At 41.5% G+C, this 20242-nt stretch overlaps 1 protein-coding gene across 3 annotated transcripts in view; it reads left to right on the top strand.

The window, feature by feature from the left end:
- The first annotated feature begins 1699 nt into the window (after positions 1 to 1699).
- stard9 (StAR-related lipid transfer (START) domain containing 9) overlaps positions 1700 to 20242 on the top strand; it is a 62253-nt gene continuing 43710 nt past the window's right edge. For 2 of the 3 annotated variants that reach the window (XM_078175195.1, XM_033642614.2), the window contains exons 1-3: positions 1700 to 1996; positions 5920 to 5989; positions 11523 to 11639. In XM_078175195.1, the coding sequence (XP_078031321.1) occupies positions 1950 to 1996; positions 5920 to 5989; positions 11523 to 11639 (234 nt within the window). In that variant the 5' untranslated portion in view covers positions 1700 to 1949. The remainder of the gene's footprint in view (positions 1997 to 5919; positions 5990 to 11522; positions 11640 to 20242) is intronic. The other variant, XM_078175194.1, reaches the window with a different exon arrangement.

The raw sequence follows: 20242 nt of genomic DNA, 5'->3' as shown, positions 1-20242 counted from the left end.
TAAATCACTAGGAAGACAGAGCATCTTATATGCATGTTATATGGAGATAAAATATATATGAGGAGGGTCACCAATCATTCAACTAGGGATGCATGATAATGGAGTTTTTTTGCCTATATCCATATGCCGATATGTAACAACTCATTGGATTGATAACCGATACTGAAATCGATGTATCCACTTTTTTCCCCACCTAATTCTAGTGATCATGAATTCTCTTCTGTAGTGGAATCAACATCATATCATACATGCATGCTCTTATCATGATGACCTGCCAGCAGATGGAGATATTAGATACAATGATTTTTAATGTATGTAATCATTCATTGTGCAAAATAAGGAAAGAGCTTGTAGGCCAATTCTTTTTTTTTCTTAATGAGGTGTTGCAGGTACAAAACAAGTGGAAGACATGACAGGGGCAACACTACGTGGGAGACAAGACAGGTGTAAAATAACAGCACAAAAGACAAACACAGGCATATTGGTATAATGTATGTTGACGGTGTTGGGTGGCATTTTGTGTGTTGATAAGGTTGAAGGTTGTAAAACAAAAAGGGGAACTGAGTTAGAACGAGAGGAACAGGCGAAAGGGGAAGAGTCACAGGTGCAAATAAATAAAGCAAGCTTAAATTAGGAAAAAGGGAGACAGAAAGATAAATAAAAAAAATAAGAAAATAATAAATAAATAAAAAAGAATAAAACAATTCTAAAAAAATCTCTCTTTCTCGACATCCACCCCCCCTCTGTCTTCCTCTTTAAATTCAGTTCAATAAATTAAAAGTTAAATAAAATTGCAGAGGTGTTGGCCAATTCTGACAGTTCATTTTAAAGCCGATATTACCTCGTACAGATGATGTGCCGGTATTATCACGCATCCCTACGTTCAACCATTTAATTGGATAGGTATTATAGTTAATTGATAGATTTTATGTTAGATTAAGTGTAGAATAAGCATAAATATTGTCATAGATTGCCACTGACCATTTTTTCTGGCAGCATGGTGGTGCAGTGGTTAGCATTGTTGCCTCACAGCAAGAAGGTTCCTGGTTCGTACCTGGGGGGTTTGAACCCCAGGGTGGAGGAGTTTAAATGTTCTCCCCATATCAGTGTGGGTTTTCTCCAGGTACTCCAGCTTCCTCCCACAGTCCAAAGACATGCAGGTTAATTGGTGACTCTAAATTGTCCGTAGGTGTGAATGTGAGTGTGAATGGTTGTCTGTGTCTATGTGCCAGCCCTGCGATAGTATGGCGACCTGTCCAAGGCGTACCCTGCCTCTCCAATATCAGCTGGGATAGGCTCCAGCCCTCTCGCAACCCCAAAAGGGATAAGGGGTTTATGGAAAATGTATGAATGAACTGACTTTTTTTTACCAAAGAAAAAGAAAAAAGGAAGCAATAAAAGTAATTATGAGTAACTGTATAACAAACATTTGATTTCTTTAGATTAATTTTTAATCCTTCCTCTTCAAAGCCTGCTCTCTTTTCGGCCCCCTCCACCCCACAGGCCCACACTGTCTGTATTTACGCCCCTGCCAGCCAAATTCAGGTTATGACAAAGCCAAAGATGTGGGATAATTTATCAAAAAGCAATACACAAAATAAAGTGTACTCCCCACATTAATATTTAAAATAGTGAGGATTCAAACAATAACATACATGAAACAAAAAAAGAAAAAGATTTGAATATGGCGTAGTAGGGGGAGTACCCAGCAGCATCTCCCCTCCCTTTGAGTCCAGCAGGAAGTTTCACTTCTTCAGTTGGGACTTTGGTTGAGAGGCGGCGGGCGGTTGAACCGACGACCAGCCGGCAGAGATGACTTAAACAGCGGATGTCAGAGCAGTTTCCTCCCGTTCTTTAGGTTTTAATACAAGAAGAAGTCAAAATGCTCCTAAGGGAAATATTCTTTTACACCAGCTGCGAGTTAGACAAGATGTGTCCGTGAAGGCATCATGGCAAACGTTAAAGTTGCCATTCGAGTGCGTCCTCTCAACGCAAGGTAAGTTCTGACGTTAGCATACATTAATTAACTCTGCTAGCTAATTAAACGGTAATTAATATGGACATTATGAGAGCTAACTTTATTGTAGTTGCCTTTATGTCTCTGAACTGTTGTTGCTAGCTGTGATACAAGCTGCTGCTCGCTGCTAATTACACATAAACATACACAGCAATACGCTTTTGCCTTTTCTTTTAACCTAACTATTTAGCATTTACCGAAGTCATAACAGCAGCATTAAGCTAGCTGGTTAGCTAACTGAAGACAGTGCTGTGGTGCACATGGTGGACACTGACAACTGTGGCTGTCAGTAGTGTTGACTGACTAAGCATCTCAAGTGCAGCAAGTGTGTGTGGTGCTGCTGAGTAATGTACAAAACACTGGAGCTAGTTAAGGTTTAAATTGTCTTAACAGCAGCCACACAACAACCATTAAGATAATGGGTTTTATATTCAGAAGTCAATTGTGATAATGAGTCAAAACACCTTTGCTGTCTCTGTATGTGTGACTGCCTTTATAGGATGAATTTATGCTTAATGTTTTTATAACAATGAAGCAGTTAAGTACAGAAATAAGGGACCAGTTGCATAAAACACCTTAAGTTAAGATTATTCTTAAAGTCCTAGTTAAGGTTTCCATAAAATAAAATTGGTTGCACAAAACATCCTTAAGTCTTCTCCTTCAGCTTTCCTTAAAATGTTCACTTAAATATTTAAGGTTTTCTCCTTGTCTTGGTCTTGTACTTCAGGGATCCCTAGTCCGTTGCACAAAAGACCTTAGCAAACAAAGCAAGATTAAAAAAAACAACTTAAGGTACCTCTGACTCTATCTTAACTGCAACATGACCGAGTTCATGGTAATAAATGAAAAAAACAACAACAACACATTTGATTTGATGACCAGTCGGCAGAGATGACTCTGTCTAGGTCTTATACTTAAGGGATTCCTAGTCTGTTGCACAAAAGACCTTAGCAAACAAAGCAAGGTAAAAAACAAACAAACAAACAAAAAAACTTAAGGTACCCCTGACTCTATCTTAACTGCAATATGTCCGAGTTCATGGTAATAAATGAAAAAAACAACACACCCTGCATTTAATTTTACACTTTAAATTTGCCTGAATTATTTTCGTTGCTCTTTCTTCTTACAGTTGTTGTAGTTTGTGCTTTCTATGATCGTATTCCTCCAGAAGTATAATCCTTTCTTCCTCCGACCAATATGGTTTCCTTGTCTTCTTTTCTTATGCCATTTTTTCACCATCTACTGTAAGTATAAGCCAATCTAGTGAGATAAAAACAGGTATCGCAAGTGTGAGTCCAAGCAAACAAACAATCTCCATGGACACTTTCACCGCTGTAAAATCTGTCAATGCAGTAAATGAGTTAAAATTTTTCCTTAACTAAGGAAACCTTTAAAGAGATTCTGTGCAACTGTATAAGTCCTTCAGCTAAGAAGAAATTAAGCCTAAAGTGTCATACTCAAGGAGAAAATCTAAGGTGTTTTGTGCAATCGGCCCCATAGCCTTGAGTTTGATCTCAAGTTTTCAAAAAGTCTTTTTCTTAAGTTGTTTGGTCTGTCAGATGTCAGAAAATGGTGAAAAATGTTGATCAGTGTTTCCCAAAGCTCAAGATGACATCTTTTTACATATCTTGTTTTGTCTACAAAGACATCCAGTTTACTGTCCAAGAGGAGCAATTTTAACTTTTCTCTCTTAAGAAATCACCCAAATCAATCAATCGATTGTCAAATTAGTTGACAGTTAATTTAATAATTGGCAACTAATTGATCATTTGTTATAGTTCCGATGGCGCCTGCTTTTCAAATGTGACAATATGCTGCTTTTCTGCCTTACATGATGGTAAACTGAATATCTGTGGGTGCTGTATGGTGTGTCAGACAAAATAAGCCATTTGAAAATTGTTTGTATAGACAAACTATTAAACAGTAGTAAAATGTAAATGTTAGTTGCAGCCCTACAAACTTGACTTACACTACCACATACAGTATACTCTGTACCAACTCTTTTACTGAGGCTAAAGGATGTTTACACTCAGTAAATGTTCAACCCAAGACCCCATTGGTACTTTTGGAAACTGTTGGATCTCCACTTACTTACTGCAAGTTTTAACAATATTTTCCAGAAAAAAGAAGAAGTTTGTAATGAATAGCAGAGCGGCGTAACAGTGGGGTTCAAGAGGTTAGTTTCAAACAAATGAAAGAAGACGAAGTCAACTAATGTTACTTCATACCTACATCTATGTAAAAACATATATTTTTAATATACAAAACAGACTTAGTTCTCACTTGCTCATTACTTTAAGATATTCCCCTTGTTTAGGAAGGCATTTATGGGAAGAAAAAAGTTTCCCCCCCATTTTACAGTGCTGTGAAATCTGCTGTTTAAGTAGCAGAGAAACACAGTAAGGTTGTAAAGTTGCATTGCTCCACTGGAGCACCCCTTTACATTAACAGGCAAATTGCTACAGCATGTTGAATAACAGTTCCTCGGGGTCTGGAGATATAGTACATATAAAGTCTATAGTAGTGCATTGAATTAAATTGAACTCCTGCAGGATGTTTAGCAAGGGTGCTCAATCTAAAGGCCTCTACAGTACCATAACAAAGCATTATTCAGGCTATGAAGGGCTGGACAATGATTCTTTCAAACAGTCTTCCTGGTGTTTTGCATAACAAAAGATTTTCTTATACATAATGTTCACTGTCATGCAAATCTCTGCTTCCTGATTTCTGGTTCTGTCAGTCTCACTTTCCTCTGCTCTGTTCCCCTTTTTTAAGTGGAGGATATATTTCCTTAGTTATATATTTGAATAAGGGCCTGCTGTGTGACAGAGATAACATTACCACTGGACTGGTCAGCTGCTTTCCTCATTTGGCCGGGCACAGGAGTGTATTGCTCTTTGTTTTAGGATTCAATGAGCTCCCCCTGAGAACGCTAGAAGCTACTCACATGCAAAAAACATGTCAGGGTGATTGTGAAATTGCTCGTCTTGGGTTTGTATCAACACACATTTTTATGAGGTTTACTATTTTCCAGCACCAACCTCCTCTCCTCCATACTACTTAAAGCCTGAGATTGAAGGTTGGTGGTTTTGGGTTGGGCCACTGCTGGGGTTGGCAAAATGAGTCCCGCATGGCGAAGCACAGGGAGAGCTGACGATTACAACAGCCTGCTCGTCTATCCCCTTACCCACCACAGAGACGGAGCATTTGCTCTGCAGGCCTCATTCGCCGTCATTATCGCTCCTGGAGATCGAAAATCTCTCAGCTCCATGTTGTGATTGCCTCCAGTTTCGCGTGTGTTGCATCAGATGTGCTCGGTCCAGCTGCTGAAGCACACATCACCGAGCTGACCTTGTTTTACACACATGCGGGGACACACACTGGTCCCAATTATACACACACACACAGAACTGGTGTGCGCTCTCGACTTTGTGGAGACAGCCCAAGCTGCCTCATCAGAGGAAGTCTCTGGAGTATGTGAGGGTCTGTTTTCATTTGAATCTGAAACTGGTCAGTGGCGATTTCATGGATCACACACACAAAGATTCATTGTGCTAACTGTCATGTGACGGCCTTGAGTCAAGTGGCCTAAATTCATCTGGACATCCTCTTGATTATATCTGCGTCTGCAAAAAGGGGACTTTAAACCTATTTGAGTCTGTCTGCAGGGCGTTGAATCCAAAGTGAACCTTTGTTAAATCTTCTTCCAGTTTGCATTTGGAGCAGGAGACACTGATCAATACTGATGGTGTCCCTTTAGATCTTCTCTCCCCTATTGGAAGCATGTGTTAACGTTTTCTCTCTGATCTGATCTTTCCCTTCTCATAACATTGGTCACATTTCTTTATGCTTCCAAATATAGTTGTGTACAGAGTTGACTGAAGCAATGTTCTTGCTCACAGGGAGAGCGCAGATGGAGGAAGGCTCGCGGTTCAGGTGGAGGACAAGCTTGTGAGGATCAGGAATGTAAAGGTGAGTATTTTGGTGTGACAACATCCAAACTGCTGCACACAAATGTAAAATATTGCATCTGTTTTGGTGTCTCTTCTGTTGGGAGGAGTGGTTGAAGTGGGAGTTGTGTTTACTAGAGGGTATCTATCATAGCAACAGGATGTTTACAGAATCTGATCACCCTTTTCCTGCTTGATGTCACTGTTGTTTATTATATGTGTTGAGCTCACACATACACATAGGTTGAGAGACCCCTCCTGTCACACACATACACTCTGACACTGTGCACGCCACATATAAACAGCAACACAACTACAGCATACTTTACATACTCCAGACTGAGTTGCGGTAACCCTTAAGACTCATCAAAGAGCAAGTGACAACTGTTGCGTTGCGTCACATTTCCTGTGTCTCAGCCAAAAAGTTGCACTAAACATACTACAAAAACTTCATCCATCCACCAACTAGCATGTACGTTCCGTGCCAGCATGAGAGGAAATAACTTTCCATACCTGCAGGTGGTGATAGTCTATATTTGTCATTAAAAAAAAAAGAAGCCGGAAGATCGACAGGATGGATTCAAGACACTCGCTAGCCAGGTAGCACTTTAACGACACAACCCAATGTTGAAATAATAAAGGATATTTACTCTGTACTAGCGAATGATAACACAAACAGTTATGAACCGTTTCTGCTAAAGAGCCCAAAAGCTAAAAAGAGTTTACCTTGTATAACAAGTTTCTTTTGATCTCATACCCTCTTGACTTTAGTCGTTTGTTTACTTTCCTCACTTTCGTTTCTCTTCTGGAGCATTGAGCTGAACTGCCAATCAGAGTGATGTTATTCACCGACAGGCTTCACCGTCTCTGACACCCGTTCAACATGCTGAATCAGCTGAAAAAAAGCCAACAGTTCAGGACATGCTGCAAAAACTATGGTCACAGGCGCTGACCAACGACCTGACATTGACCAACAATTGTCAGTTGGCTAGGTATTTTTGTCTTTTTTAAGGCTCAGACACACCAAACCAACTTCAGAGAACTAGCGACAACGAGAGCCCCCTGCTGTGTTGCCTCACACAGCCGTGAGACGGCCAAAAAGTTGCACATACACACACTAAACAGCCAGCAAGCACGTATGTGCCACACCTGCAAGAGAGGACATACCACTCCATACCAGCAGACAACGGTTGTCTGTAATTGTCATGCAAAAAGGGGACCCGGATGTCTTGATGCTAGTTAGCCAGTTAGTACATTAACAACGCAATCAAATGTTGAAAGAACAAAGCATATTTACCATGTGCCAGTGAACAATAAAACAAACCATCAGGAAACACTTTTGCTATAGAGCTTATTGACTAAAGAAAAACAATCTTACCTCATATAACAAGTTTATTTCCCTCAATCCCTCTTGACTTAAGCTCCCTAATAACATTTCTCACTTCAGTTTCTCTTCTTGTACACTGGGCTGAACTGCCAATCAGGGAAATTTCATTCGCCGACTGGCTCCGCTTTCACAGACACCGATTCAACATGTTGAATCAGTGGGAAAAAAAGCCGACAAGGGCCAATGGTGTGGGACACACGGCACCGACGACTTTGCCCGACGGCCAACTGTCAGCTTAGTGTGTCAGGGCCTTCAGGGGGAACAGGGGATCTTTAGTAGAAGATTGCAGGTAAACACTGTATGCCCCATAGACGTTGTATCTGAAAAAAGGTGAACCCCAAGATTACATAGTGCCTTGGTCAGGCGCATATTCAAACTTTAAAAGTTTGGAGTGTGTATAGGCTTAGAAAATTTTGATTGGAAGTACATGATGGCCATTCCCATGCTAAATAATATCCCATAAGTTGTTGCAGCAATTTTTGGGCTGATACCATTTGTTACACAGATTTGTTGCTAAATTTAAACCTTTTTCTACTCAAGAATGGATAAAAATAAAAAACCACTGTGTCCTTATCAGAGTCAAAAGGGCTTTTTACTCTGATGAAGACACAGTGGTATTGAAAGGTAAGTCTGTTTTCATTACTAAAGGCTCCTCTCTTCTCCTTTGGAAACTATAGTACATAAAATACAATTTACAGACTTTAGTGTTAAATGAGGTGTTTTAACAGAGAATCTGGCTCCAGGCCTTAATGGTCTTTTAAGTAATACAAGAGCAGTGTGAAATGTTGTTTTATACTGTATTTTAGCTGAGAAAAGTATTTTTTTGGTTGTGTTTTTGTCTTAGTTATTAGTTCAGGTTTCAAGGACACATTTGGAAATAATTATGTGAGCTACATGTTCTTGTAAGCTGATACTTTCTCTAACTTACCAACCTGCTGTGTCAGATTGCTGAGTAGACTTGTCTGATTGGTTGAGCTGCATTGCCTGCAGACAGTCTGCTGCTGCTACACCTTGTTTTTCCCTGTGAATGTTTGCATTAGCTACTGTTGAAATGATAAAACTGTATGCGTTTGAAAGATATGGCTTGTAGATGATGAGGTTCATATATCAAAGTATCCAGTCTCCCATGTGTAGAACTGATGCAAACACACAAAAAGATGAAAGAAATTCAGCTTAGAACTACTGCTCACATTTAGCTACAACCTAGTTACATATACACGAAGACTTGTTTTGATTAAATTTGTAGTTACAGAGCTGCCCCTTTTGTTTACATTTTGAATGCTGAAGTATTGAGAGAAGTTGGGTGGGGGAGGAGAGAATCTGTTACAAATGATGTGACAGAGACGAACCACATATGGCCTCCCTCTGCCATGGAAAAGGACCAAGACTCCAAAGCTCTTGCGGGTCTCATGGGAATAATTATTTATGGAAAGTGGGACAGTTTTGGAAGATCTGAGACAGGAAGAAAAAAAAACGGTTTAGAGTTTAAAGGACAATAAATGTAAAGCCGAGTAACAAACAGCACATAATACAAGTTATAAAGAACTACTGAACTACATTTAAAAAGTGTGAAACAAGAAAAAAGATGCAACAACTTATCAGTTTTCCCTAACTTGATTTAGTTGGAAAACATGAGCCTTCAGTCTGTCACTGGTTGGAGGTCTGTTGGCCAGGAAATTTGCTCGTGGCTGGCGTTGTTTTTGGCTAATCCCCTACACGACAAGGCCATTGTTGTATTTCCTAAAAGTACTAAGGGGGTTAAACAATAATGTTTTCAGGAAAGTCAGTTGCTGTGAACAAAATTGATACCCAGAGCTCAGTATTACTTAATGTCTCAGTTAGAGAAAGAAAAGTCCGTTTACATACTAGATGACTGGGTGGATTCATTATTTGGATAATGATTTGGATAATTGACTGCTTGGTTTGAAGTGTAACAGTGACTAAATGACCCATTTCCAGCGATCTGCTTGGCAAGAATCCATCACTCAAGTGTCCTTGAGCGAGACATTTATCCCTCACCAGCTCTAATGTTGCTGTTTTGCAACTGAACATGCAGTCACCACATGTAAACATGATACCCTGATGTCATCTCAAAAAATTTCCAGTGCAATTATCCCAGTGTTTCCCATACACTGTGCGCCATGAATAAATTATCTCCGCCACATACAGATTTTTATGCTTTTGGCGCTACCTGTTCGACCTCGCTCATAAACACATTATAATGGGACGGAATGGATCCAAACACCTCTCGGTACAAATATGTGGTCAAACAAGTCTAAAAGTGGTTCAAACAACTCTAACTCATCATGTTATATTAGCCTGTTCACTCCTTCACACAGATGAGTATTGAAAAATATTTTTAATAGTCAACCAATGAAGATGAGTTTACATATCACCTTGGGTTCGTCCTTCACCTTCTCAAAATGATCCCACACTTTGGATTTCCTGCCCGACATGTTAACTAGCCTGTGAAATAACCGCAGGTACCAGCCCTGGAAATTAGGGGCCGAACACATGCCGCGTCTTTAACCGCCTGGAAAACACGAGGTTGGGCAGTGGGTACTTTTCCTGTGCCTTTTTGGTGCCACCTTTCAAGAGCGCAGCGACAGGTTGCGTCTGAGGTTGCTAAGCAACCTTATCAAACATCGTATAGCCTATTTCCCTGAAATCTTGAGTGCAGAGCTGATCTTCTTCCAGGCGCTGTTTAAAAGTGTGTAGGCCTATCCTCTGTGGGACAGATGTAAATGATCAACTTTTCCGTATGTATCAGACTGAATATTTACGGAAGACGGGAAAGATATCTGTTGGCTGTGATTCATTACCTCCGCCAAGGAGGTTATGTTTTCGCTGGCATTTGTCTGTTTGTTTGTTTGTCTGCAAAATAACTCAAAAAGTTCTGAATGGATTTTGATGAAATTTTCAGGAAATGTTGATTATGGCACAAGGAACAGATGGTAAAATTTTGGTGGTGGTCAGTTGAAGCGAAGTGGATAAAATAATAAAATGGCGGGAAATCTAAGCTGCTTGGTCTGCACTCTCTGAGTGCTTTTCTAGTTTTTTAATGTGACTCCTGTCTGACTGCTGAGCATGGCCTCTTCCTGTGTCTGTAAGCTGGTTTACAGATATGCTAGCAAGATGTCAAAAATGTCAGGTGTCTTGAATAGTTTCATGATCAAGTTTGTCACCAGTCTACAACAAACTTGGCAAATCACCTGTAAAGAACAGCTTAGCCCTCTTGTGAGGTCTTCTTCTTTTTTTTTTTTTTTGTTACTATGGCTAATGTGCAGCCAGCATGCTAAAAAGTGGCTAATTGTCATGTTATTTTAGTTGAATGGACCAATTACCCAACTCTCTAACTCTCTAACTCTATAGATCAGCTGTAGGCTCCACAGTCTCTCTGACATTTACCTTTACCTTATTCACTGCAGCTCAAATACATGTTGTGTTCAGAGTAAGGCCACAATCACTAGCACGCCCCAGTGCTCACAAACTTGTTGTCTACTTAAAATTTATTCCCGAATATGAAAATTGATGGCATAAGTTTTAAGTAAAGTGGATATACCTGCAAAGATTTATGTCCCTATAAAAAAACACTCCTGGAAAAGATTGAATGTCACAAATATAATATAACAGTGTGCTCTCTCATTAAGAACAACATGGTTCTCCAGGCTGTATGCAGTGATTTAGAAGAAATGTTTAGATGCTGCACTGTTTTTCCAGTGCAACCGTTGTGCCTGGACAAGTCCAAATGCTGCTGTGCTGTCTTCCATCAGTTCAGGATTCACTCCCAGTGAGCAGAAAGGTGTTTACTGTTAATGCAGCGAGGCGACTAAAGAAGCGAAAGAGTGAATGCGTTGCTAATGAATGGAAACAACTTGCTTGCAATTCCACACCGTAACAGTCTCATAAACAAAAGCTATAGTATGTTGCTGAGCTTCTATATAAGCTTCTGATTCTTTCTGCCCAATTTCTATGCTATCAAATGTAAGCAGTTGTTGTTTCTGTACTTTAAGTTCAGTATACTTTGCAATACTACTTAATTGTGCTCATAAAATTGGGTGATTGTACTGTATTTCTTGCCCTAACTGTTATTGGTTCACATCAAATAGAAAAGAGAGACTAGAAAATAATCCTTATGTGCTTTACTCTTGTGTTTCCCTCCCTGAAGCTGGACGGACGTACAGATGGTGCTGTGGATTCGAGGGAGAAGCTCCTGGAGTTTTGTTTTGACTACTGCTACTGGTCGGTGGATGCCGCAGAGCCTCACTATGCCTCGCAGGAGGAGGTAATGATCTAACTCTCCAACTGACTGACTTTATATAAACTGTAATATCCAGCTACTGACTTTCCTCTAAATAAGGCAGTATTCCAATGACAGCTTTTTAGCATCGGATGCTCACTGAACTATTACTGTATTCCCATAATTTTCGCATTGACATGCTTTGGGGCATAGCCTGAATAATAACTGGGGAGCCCCCTTCACAGTGTGTTACAACATCAAAGTTTGCATCCAATATTCAGCCTCAAACCCCAACTTTTTTCTGATGTTGTGACTGTGGTTTCTCCTTGTGGTTATCTTAGTGGAAAGATGGCAAAATAAATAGTGCTTTGACAGATTCTCTTACAGATATACACGAGAGTAAATTGTGAAAGGAGAACCAGCACAGAGGGGGTTCTTTGGAGGAAAAAAATCACCATATTTTTCTGTTTAAATGGCATTTTTTTTATCTGTGTGTCGTCTTGAATTTCAGAGTATTGCAGTAAGTAATGTGAGTGAGTAGTGAATGGTTTATGTCCTTTGTAATTTCGTAGGATCTGGTTTGACATGTAGCCATTTGTGCAGCACTACGTAAAGATTTGTCTTGTTTTCGTGCCATACTATATGTCCTCTTGTGGGTGGAGACCAAGTGAGTGCTGAACCAGGTTTTTGGCCACGAGTTGACGCTGGGCAAACACAACCTCTGCACCAAGAAAAAAGCCCAGAGGAAGCAGTGTCCGTGTAGACAAACCACAACAAGATGGGCGTGTGTGTGTTGTGTTGTATGTTTTTACACAGATGGCCACTCAGGGGATATGATATCAGCCCCATCTGTTACGCAGAAGTCTCTTTTCGTCAGACATGACATGGCTAGAGTCAGCCTGCTTTTCAAGTCCCGGCTTTGATTGAACGATTAGATATCTTTGTGTTGCTTTGATTGGAGGGTGTTGCTGGAACCTGAGCTGGGCTCCAGATCTAGAGGAAGTGGTCCATTGCAGGAAATCTCTCCAAAACCTGTTCTTTTTATAGATTAGTCATGTCATTAATTTGTATTTCCATCGAGTTTTCTTTGTTCAGCACAATAGCTGCACCCCTACAGTCACTTTTTCTGTCCTCTGCCACTCCCTCACTGTCTGCTTCTCCTCTTGTCAGAGCTGCCTTTGTATGCGTTTGAGAAAGACCAGGCTGTGACGGCCTACACACTGTGCAGACAGAGCAACAGACAACACAGCACTTCTTCCTTTCTCCTTTTTATTCCTCTCACTGGCTCTGGCTTTGGATTGCCGCTGGCCTCAGCAGAATTGTGTCCAGTCACAGTGGCCCAGTTGCCACAAGACATTCCTCTGTTGACCCGGGGTAGGCAAAAGGACACCAATGAAGGACAGAACTGCTGGATTTAAATGTGACCTCTTTTCCTGCACCAGAATCCAAAGAATTGCCTCTTTAACATCTTGTAGATGACCACGTCAGCCGTTTACTGATCACGTCAAAGTTGATTGGATTTGAATGAGGCATTTTTCTGGTGGATGTAAAGTAGAGATGTTCAGATACAATTTTTTTCTTCTGGATATTGATTCCGATTCATCAAGATGAGTATCGGATGAAAGTGATTACCAATCCGATACCATTGCATTCTAAAAAAAATGTAACCGCTGTAAAAACCCAAATCCACAATAGCCTTCTAACTATGTAATTTAGGGTCTTATGTACATAATATTAAACATGTAAAACAATTAGAAATCTGTTTCCATCCAAATTCGAAATATCTGTCTTTTAAGTTTTTGTACATTCTTGAAATTGGGTTTGATTTGGCCATGGTTATCTCTGAGATTTATTACGCAATAAATTCCAAACCAATCATAAATCATCATTCAGTTGTCTCATCCCGCCCCCCAGTGGCACCGCAACAAAACCTTTCTGCTCCAGCTAAATCTGCCTCTTTGAGTCTGAGCCAATTCCTCTTTCTAGTCTGATGTTTAGAAAATACAGATCGTAAACTGGCTGAACCGCTCGGCTGCGACCCAGCGGAGGCTCTGCCTCTGGCGGGCTCCCAGCAGCACTCGAATCAGGTTGACCGGCTCCAGAGCCCGGACAATCCGAGCCTTTGCAGCTCGTGGAGCTGCAGGAAGAGGTGGCTTGTGAGTGGCCGGGCTTGCCCCCCGGGCCCGTGCCCGTGTCGACTCGCGGGGAGGGGACGTAATGTGCACCCTTCCTCACCCCCAACCCCAACCCCAAGCAGTTAGCTTTGCTACGCATAAACATATCCCCAATGGCGGAGGTGATGCTGCGGGAAACAACATAATTTTAGCCGGAGGGGAACATTATTCGAGGCGGGCAAATACATCTACACAACGCCAGAGAGACGGCCGGCCGGCACCGGTCTCTCCCGCTTTGACGGTCGGTGTGTGTGTCAGAGTAAAGACATATTTAATCTATTAAGACTGGATGTGTTTGAATGAAAAAGGCTATTATCAGAAAAACGGAGCAGATTTATGTTTTCAATGAAAACGTATCTCAATGAAGAAAGGCAAAGCGCTAGCCTCCCGTTGTCATTCATCTCAGCTAACGGCCGGGCTCAACCGGGCACGTCTGCAGCGCGAGTCCCGTAGCAGCTCGCCCCCCTGTTAATCAATTACAGCGGCTCCACCGGCAACGAGAGCGGCGCGACAACTCTCTATTTGACGCGGCTCTTCTATTGTTTATCTGTAACGCTGTGTCCGTGGCGGACATTTGAAAGCGAGTAGATGACAAACAGTACAGTAAACTTGTAGATAACTCAAATATATGTAATAACTTAGGTGGAAAATGCTTTAACATTTCATGCAGCCTACATGCAGCCTCTCGGCTCAGCAAACGGTAAACAACCCCGCTGGCTTCTCTACGTGTCGCTTCCGTTCGCAGTCAGTGGAGCCCAAATGAATACGCCGCAACGCTACGCTGTATGTTTGCAGCCGGTGGAGCCTGGCCGTAACATTGCATGTAAAAGTTATGCTAACTATTCTACGAAGTAACATCTGCCACGCCCACTCTGTCCTGGCAAGTGGTCTAAACAGCAAAATGAGCTGTTTTTAAACCAGGTTTTCTAATAGTTATTAATGGTTATTTTCACTCAGACTTTTGTGGATGATTAATGAGACACTCGACTTTGATATAATATATGCATTTTTACTATTTCAAGCTGTGTTTCCAAAGGCTTTAAAGTTTATCAATAAATTGCATACCATTGCATACTCACCGATACCTGATCCAGCATTTTAGGCAGTATCTGAGGCATTTCAGATTCTGGTATTGGAACAACGCTCATGTAAGGACACAGTGCTTGTAGTACAAAGAAGAACATATTGTGTTTGTGTTGTAGGACAGCAGCCAGATTAATGGAGCACCGTGGCAGGTGGACACATAATTCAAGAGCCACTCGTAACTATTTTACCAGACAAATTGCCTTCTAGAACAGCGAAGAGGCTGTCTAAGTGGCGGGTTGAGGAGGCACATTTGTTATCCACAACCAAAATTTTACAGCAATGTTGGGACTTGATGTTAATTTCCCACACTGTTGTGTCGCCTCATTTCACCTAGCAGCATTACATTGTGGGTAATTGCTTACAGTGAGGGTATGGATACAGTTTCGCTCTTATCTTATATCCAACCATGTATATTTTTAACACATTAATGAGTTGGTACTGTGTGCCAGCACTGGATTTTCTCATGGTTTCTACTTTCAACATATCTTTTAACAATGTTTTTTTTTTTAGAGCAGGAAGAGGGACTTGCTCTGAATTCGTCTTGCGCTGTAGTCCCCATGAGACTGAGACAATTTGAGTCAGTGGTTGAATGAGACAAGGGGAAAGTGGATCTTAACTCTTGCTTCTCCAGTCCTGTGTTATCCTGCCACACCCAGTGCCCCTCAGAGACTGGTCCCTCCAGCCCCTCCCCATGCCTGCGCTGTACACATCTACGCATCACTGATAGTTTACACCAGATACTTGTGGGGGTTTCCATCCTCATACACTGTTGAGACGGAGAGAGCAGACAGAAATGTGGTATCTAACTATATGTTGGGGAGCAGACGTGGTTGCATTCTTGTCGGTGAGGGCTCCCCACAAGAAAAAAAGCTTGTCTTACACGATGGGAGGCTCAGTTTTTAACTTTCTAGACAAAGTTTGAGTATAGAGGCAGGAGACGGGCTCTGCCAGGTGAGAAGAGGTAGGTATTTGGAAGAGAACCATAATCCATAATGGGAACCAGCTGTTGCGACTGTTTGTCTAAACGCTGCCTTTGTTTTGGGGCAAGATATTGAGCTAATAAATAGCGTTTCTCGCTATTTAATAACACAAACTCCTCGGCTTGTTTATTGCTTCTGACAGCAAGAAACATGGGAGAGAAGTGTGAGAGAGAAGCAGGAGGATTGAGACGGGGAATGGCGAGAGAAACTGATTAGGCACGAAGAGAGAGTGCGAATGCGAATTCCTCGGGTAGAGGAGGAGCAGGAGGGGGGGAGGACAGGAGGGGAAATGGGCAGGGGGTCCACTGTGCCTCTGCAGCCCCCAGCTCTCGCCTGCCAAACTCACAGCTGCCTCACTAAGTAATTCTTCACAGTTAAATTTCAGCGCAAAGACGTCACTGCTGAGGATTCGTCTCAGAGCACAATGCTGTTTTTTATTGTCAAAAGGAGTCAGCTTGCTGGGGTTTTTCCCTCTTCTCCTCCTCCTCCTCTCCTCTCTCCCCTTGTGTGTGTGTGTGTGTGTGTGTGTGTGATTTGATTATGCTCGCAGTGTTTCTAGGTCTGTATGTCAGTGGTGCTGCAGAGTGGGGAGAGAATAGCTGCTCTGTGTTTAAGAAGAATCCTCCACATGCACGTGTGCATTTACTCGCCCTCAACGCAGTCTGGTCCAGTTCAGCCTAGCCTGGTTTGAATTAACCACAAACAGGACACCAAATAAACCACATGCTGTCAGCTAAGAAATATGACATCTACACCATATGGAAACAGGAAAAGCACCTGTGATTTAAGTATAGATCTACTGCTTTCTGTCGGTGAAGGTAGACGATAAGAGGAGTGGTGAAACTAAAAATTGTTAGATAGATGTGCATCACAAAATGTGCAGATAACTCCTGTTAGAAAGAAGACTAGAGCCTGCACATAACTCTTACTGCACACTGTCAATGTGCAATCTAATTTTTTATTAACTGACTGATAGGATCTGATAAGGATTTTCTATCTAGATATTTCATTAGCTGCAAATTGTTTTCTCAATAATTCTTCAAAGACATTTTTAGGGCTTTTTTCCCTCTATTTGACAGGACAGTTGTTAGTGTGAGAGGGTAAAGAGAGGGGGGACGACATGCAGCAAGGGGCCGCAGGCTGGAATCGAGCCTGCAGCTGCTGTGGCAATGACAGAGCCTTTGTATATGGGGTGTCTGCTCTACCAGGTGAGCCAATGGGCACCCCTTAAATGAATAATTTTGTCTATAAAATGTCTAAAATTGAAAAATGCTGTCCCAGAGTCCACTCTGATTTATTCAAATTGCTTGATTTATCCAACCACTGTATATCACAAAGACAAAGTTCAGACATCAAGGGGCCGTATTTACAAAGCTTTCGAGTACAAAGAGTTGCTCCTAGTGACGAAAATCTGAGCAAATTCTTTAAATTATGAAGTTTTTTAAGATTTTCCCCTTAAAGTTAGACTAATCCTGAAGATAAAAGCGATTCACAAAACATCTTAGCCCACCAGGGAGCTCCTAAGGTAAAAAAAAAAAAAAAACACAGTTAAAAGTAGATAGGAGGACTTTTAAGATGAAGAAGAAAGACAAAGATGTAGGAGCTAATGAAACACTATAGATAAGATCGTGCAGGAATGATGTTTGTGGTAGAGATGCTCACATCTCCCACCCAAAGCAATAATGATATAACGCCAAAAATGAAGTGATCACAACACTAAGATATTTGACAAATGCAGCAGTGCAGCAGTGATGACTTGGGTCTGTCTCAACCTTCCATCATCACAGTGATCACATAAACAATGAGAACACATTCACAGTTTCATATTGTGACGCAGATCATTTCATTTCCACTGGGTGTCCACAGACTCACAAAAGGACAACCAATCTTCCAAAATAATGCATGCCGTCTAGCAAGGGTGTCAACCACACCTCCTCACTAAGGTAAAACTTTCTTTCCCTAGTACTCTCTGCTAGAATATTTCAGCCTAAGTTGTAAGCTCTGAGTCATATTCTCACTTTGTTTGTGATGTCAGTGTTTGTGAATATCGCCCCAGAGGAATAGATCTTTTTTACAAACATGTTCTCTTTATCTTAGCAGGTTGCATCTTTTCTTTTCCATCAGTGATAAGAACCCACCGCTCAGTGACCTCCGATTTGTGTTTGTTTCCATATTTTTAGTTGGAAGGAGACTTTGTTTTTGGCTCTGATTTGTTCAGAGTAACTCAGAAACTTGTAAACAGATTTCCAAAGAAATTAGTGGAAAGTTGGGCCACGGGCCAAGGAGCAAGAGATCAGATTTTGCTGCAGATGTGACACCAGTTTTATATCCTGTAATTTTTCAAAGGATTTCTAATCATTGAGGCATTTTAAAACATTTATTTTCCCCCAGAGTTGCACATACTTTAAAAGCAGTGTTTTTTTAAATCGTAAAAATAACTAATTTAACGGATTTTTACAGCCTTGGTGGATGTAGGTGTGTGCTGTCTGAGCTTTGCCAACAGCTGGCAATAGAAATAGAAAAGGATGAGGCCCCAGTCACACAGATTGCACCTGCCTTTTTTTTAAAAACTGAATGCCACTAGTAAAAAAACGCATGCTGCATGTTTTTATTGTTGCCAGGCAACCACCCCATCACCTCCTTACCCTAACCTTCCCGTATAATCAATCTACTGTTTATTTATTTATTATTTATTTCACAGTAATTAGTACATAGTTCCTAAAATGTTGAGGCAGAGGGTACTTGCTGTAGCTCTGGTTGAGGGTGAGAGGCTGTTGGCAAATAGTTTGTTAAGCACAGGGAGATCACACAGAGATCTGTGTGGATACATGAGACTCTAAAAAACAGGGTTGGTCAAGGGGAGTACCACCAGCTGGTCCAGGAGCTTCTTCTCCATGATGGCCGTTTCCAGACATATTATAGGATGACTTGGGGGCAGTTTGACAACCTGCTGTCTATCGTCGGGCCTAGCATCACAAAAATGATGGCAGCCACCTAGAGCTCAGAGACCCAAGGTGCGTAGCAACATAAAAACAGCGAGCAAAAAGCTTCATTCTCATTAAAAACAATTACTGCTGCTAAAACGCTTTCTGTGAGATTCGGGCCTAAGTGATCACAAATGGGAGTACTAAAGGACTGAAATGGACAGTCCCTGTTGAATCACATCTGATATCATCACTGCATTATCCAACATGTGTATTAAACATCATGTTCTCTACATATTATTCAGCCCTAGATTTAAAAGGCCAGTGTGTAAAATGGGTTGAAAACAGTGACATCAGTGGTCAAATTCTAGATTGCAGGGCTCACTCGCTCACCCCTCCCGTCGGGTAAATGACGGCGGCCTCGTAGGGACAAAAAGCCTTGCGCACGAGTTTTTCAGGAGTAGGTCTATCTAGCGACGAGGTGAATATTTATTTAGAAATCTAAACCATGTTACGATATTGTAATGAATCACTCACGAGCAGGAGACCAGAGGAGCGTTCGGGGAAAAAGGCCAGTTTATTTGAGCACTCCAGAAACTCCGGTAACACTCTAGGGGGTAAAAGACTCCATCCCAAACTCTGACTCTTCTAGCGTAACAGACACACTTCATACACACATACTCGTTTACCGTACCGAGTAGGGACCCCCTCCCCTCTCTGCCCAATCTCCAGCCCGCACACTGACTGACAGCGTAGCCGGTAAACAGAGCTCAGCTGTTTATTTAGCCTAGCAATATCTCCGGACTATAGTAGCTGCAATGGACGACTTTGAACGTGATTTTGAAGAGTTTCTTGTAGCGGACACAGACCCAGAGCCATACCTGTTTGAGCCGGAGCATACAGATGAGGAACTCTATGTGTTTGATGCTGAGCGGGCGAGAAGAGAGGCTGAATGCACAGAATGGGATTCGGTGCTACTGCTACCATTGTTGGGGAGATATATCACCAGGAGGAAAAGCGCCGCAGAGAGTGCATCACAAGGAGTGAAGTTGCGTCTTCTTTTCCTCGCAGATGACGGTTCAGGTTCATTCTCTCCTGTTGCGTGGTAAGTGTGGTCCATTCGCAAACTTTATAACTAAAAAAACTTTTCACTACTCTCCATCGACAAACTACTAACACTCTCTGCTGTTTTCTCCTCCTTCTTCCTTCCTCCCGCTGTCTTCGTTGGTTCATTTATACACGCGAAACGCTTTCTCTGGCTGGCTGGATTGTCTGCTTTGTCTGCCGTACATACATGGCAGCGCAAGATGGCGACCTCTCTAAAGCAAGGCCCTTGCTATATATATATATATATAAAAGCATAATTATAAGGCTACGAAAACCAAACGAATTTTATTTTATAGCAATTATACACTTACATAAACATATTAATGGGTAGAATATTCAGATTCAGATTCAGATTGACAATAAACCATGCCAAATAT

This window comes from Epinephelus lanceolatus, chromosome 15, assembly GCF_041903045.1.
Source record: "Epinephelus lanceolatus isolate andai-2023 chromosome 15, ASM4190304v1, whole genome shotgun sequence".
Taxonomy (NCBI): domain Eukaryota; kingdom Metazoa; phylum Chordata; class Actinopteri; order Perciformes; family Serranidae; genus Epinephelus; species Epinephelus lanceolatus.
The sequence above is the reverse complement of the archived record's forward strand: the minus strand, read 5'-3'. Positions and strand labels throughout refer to the sequence as shown.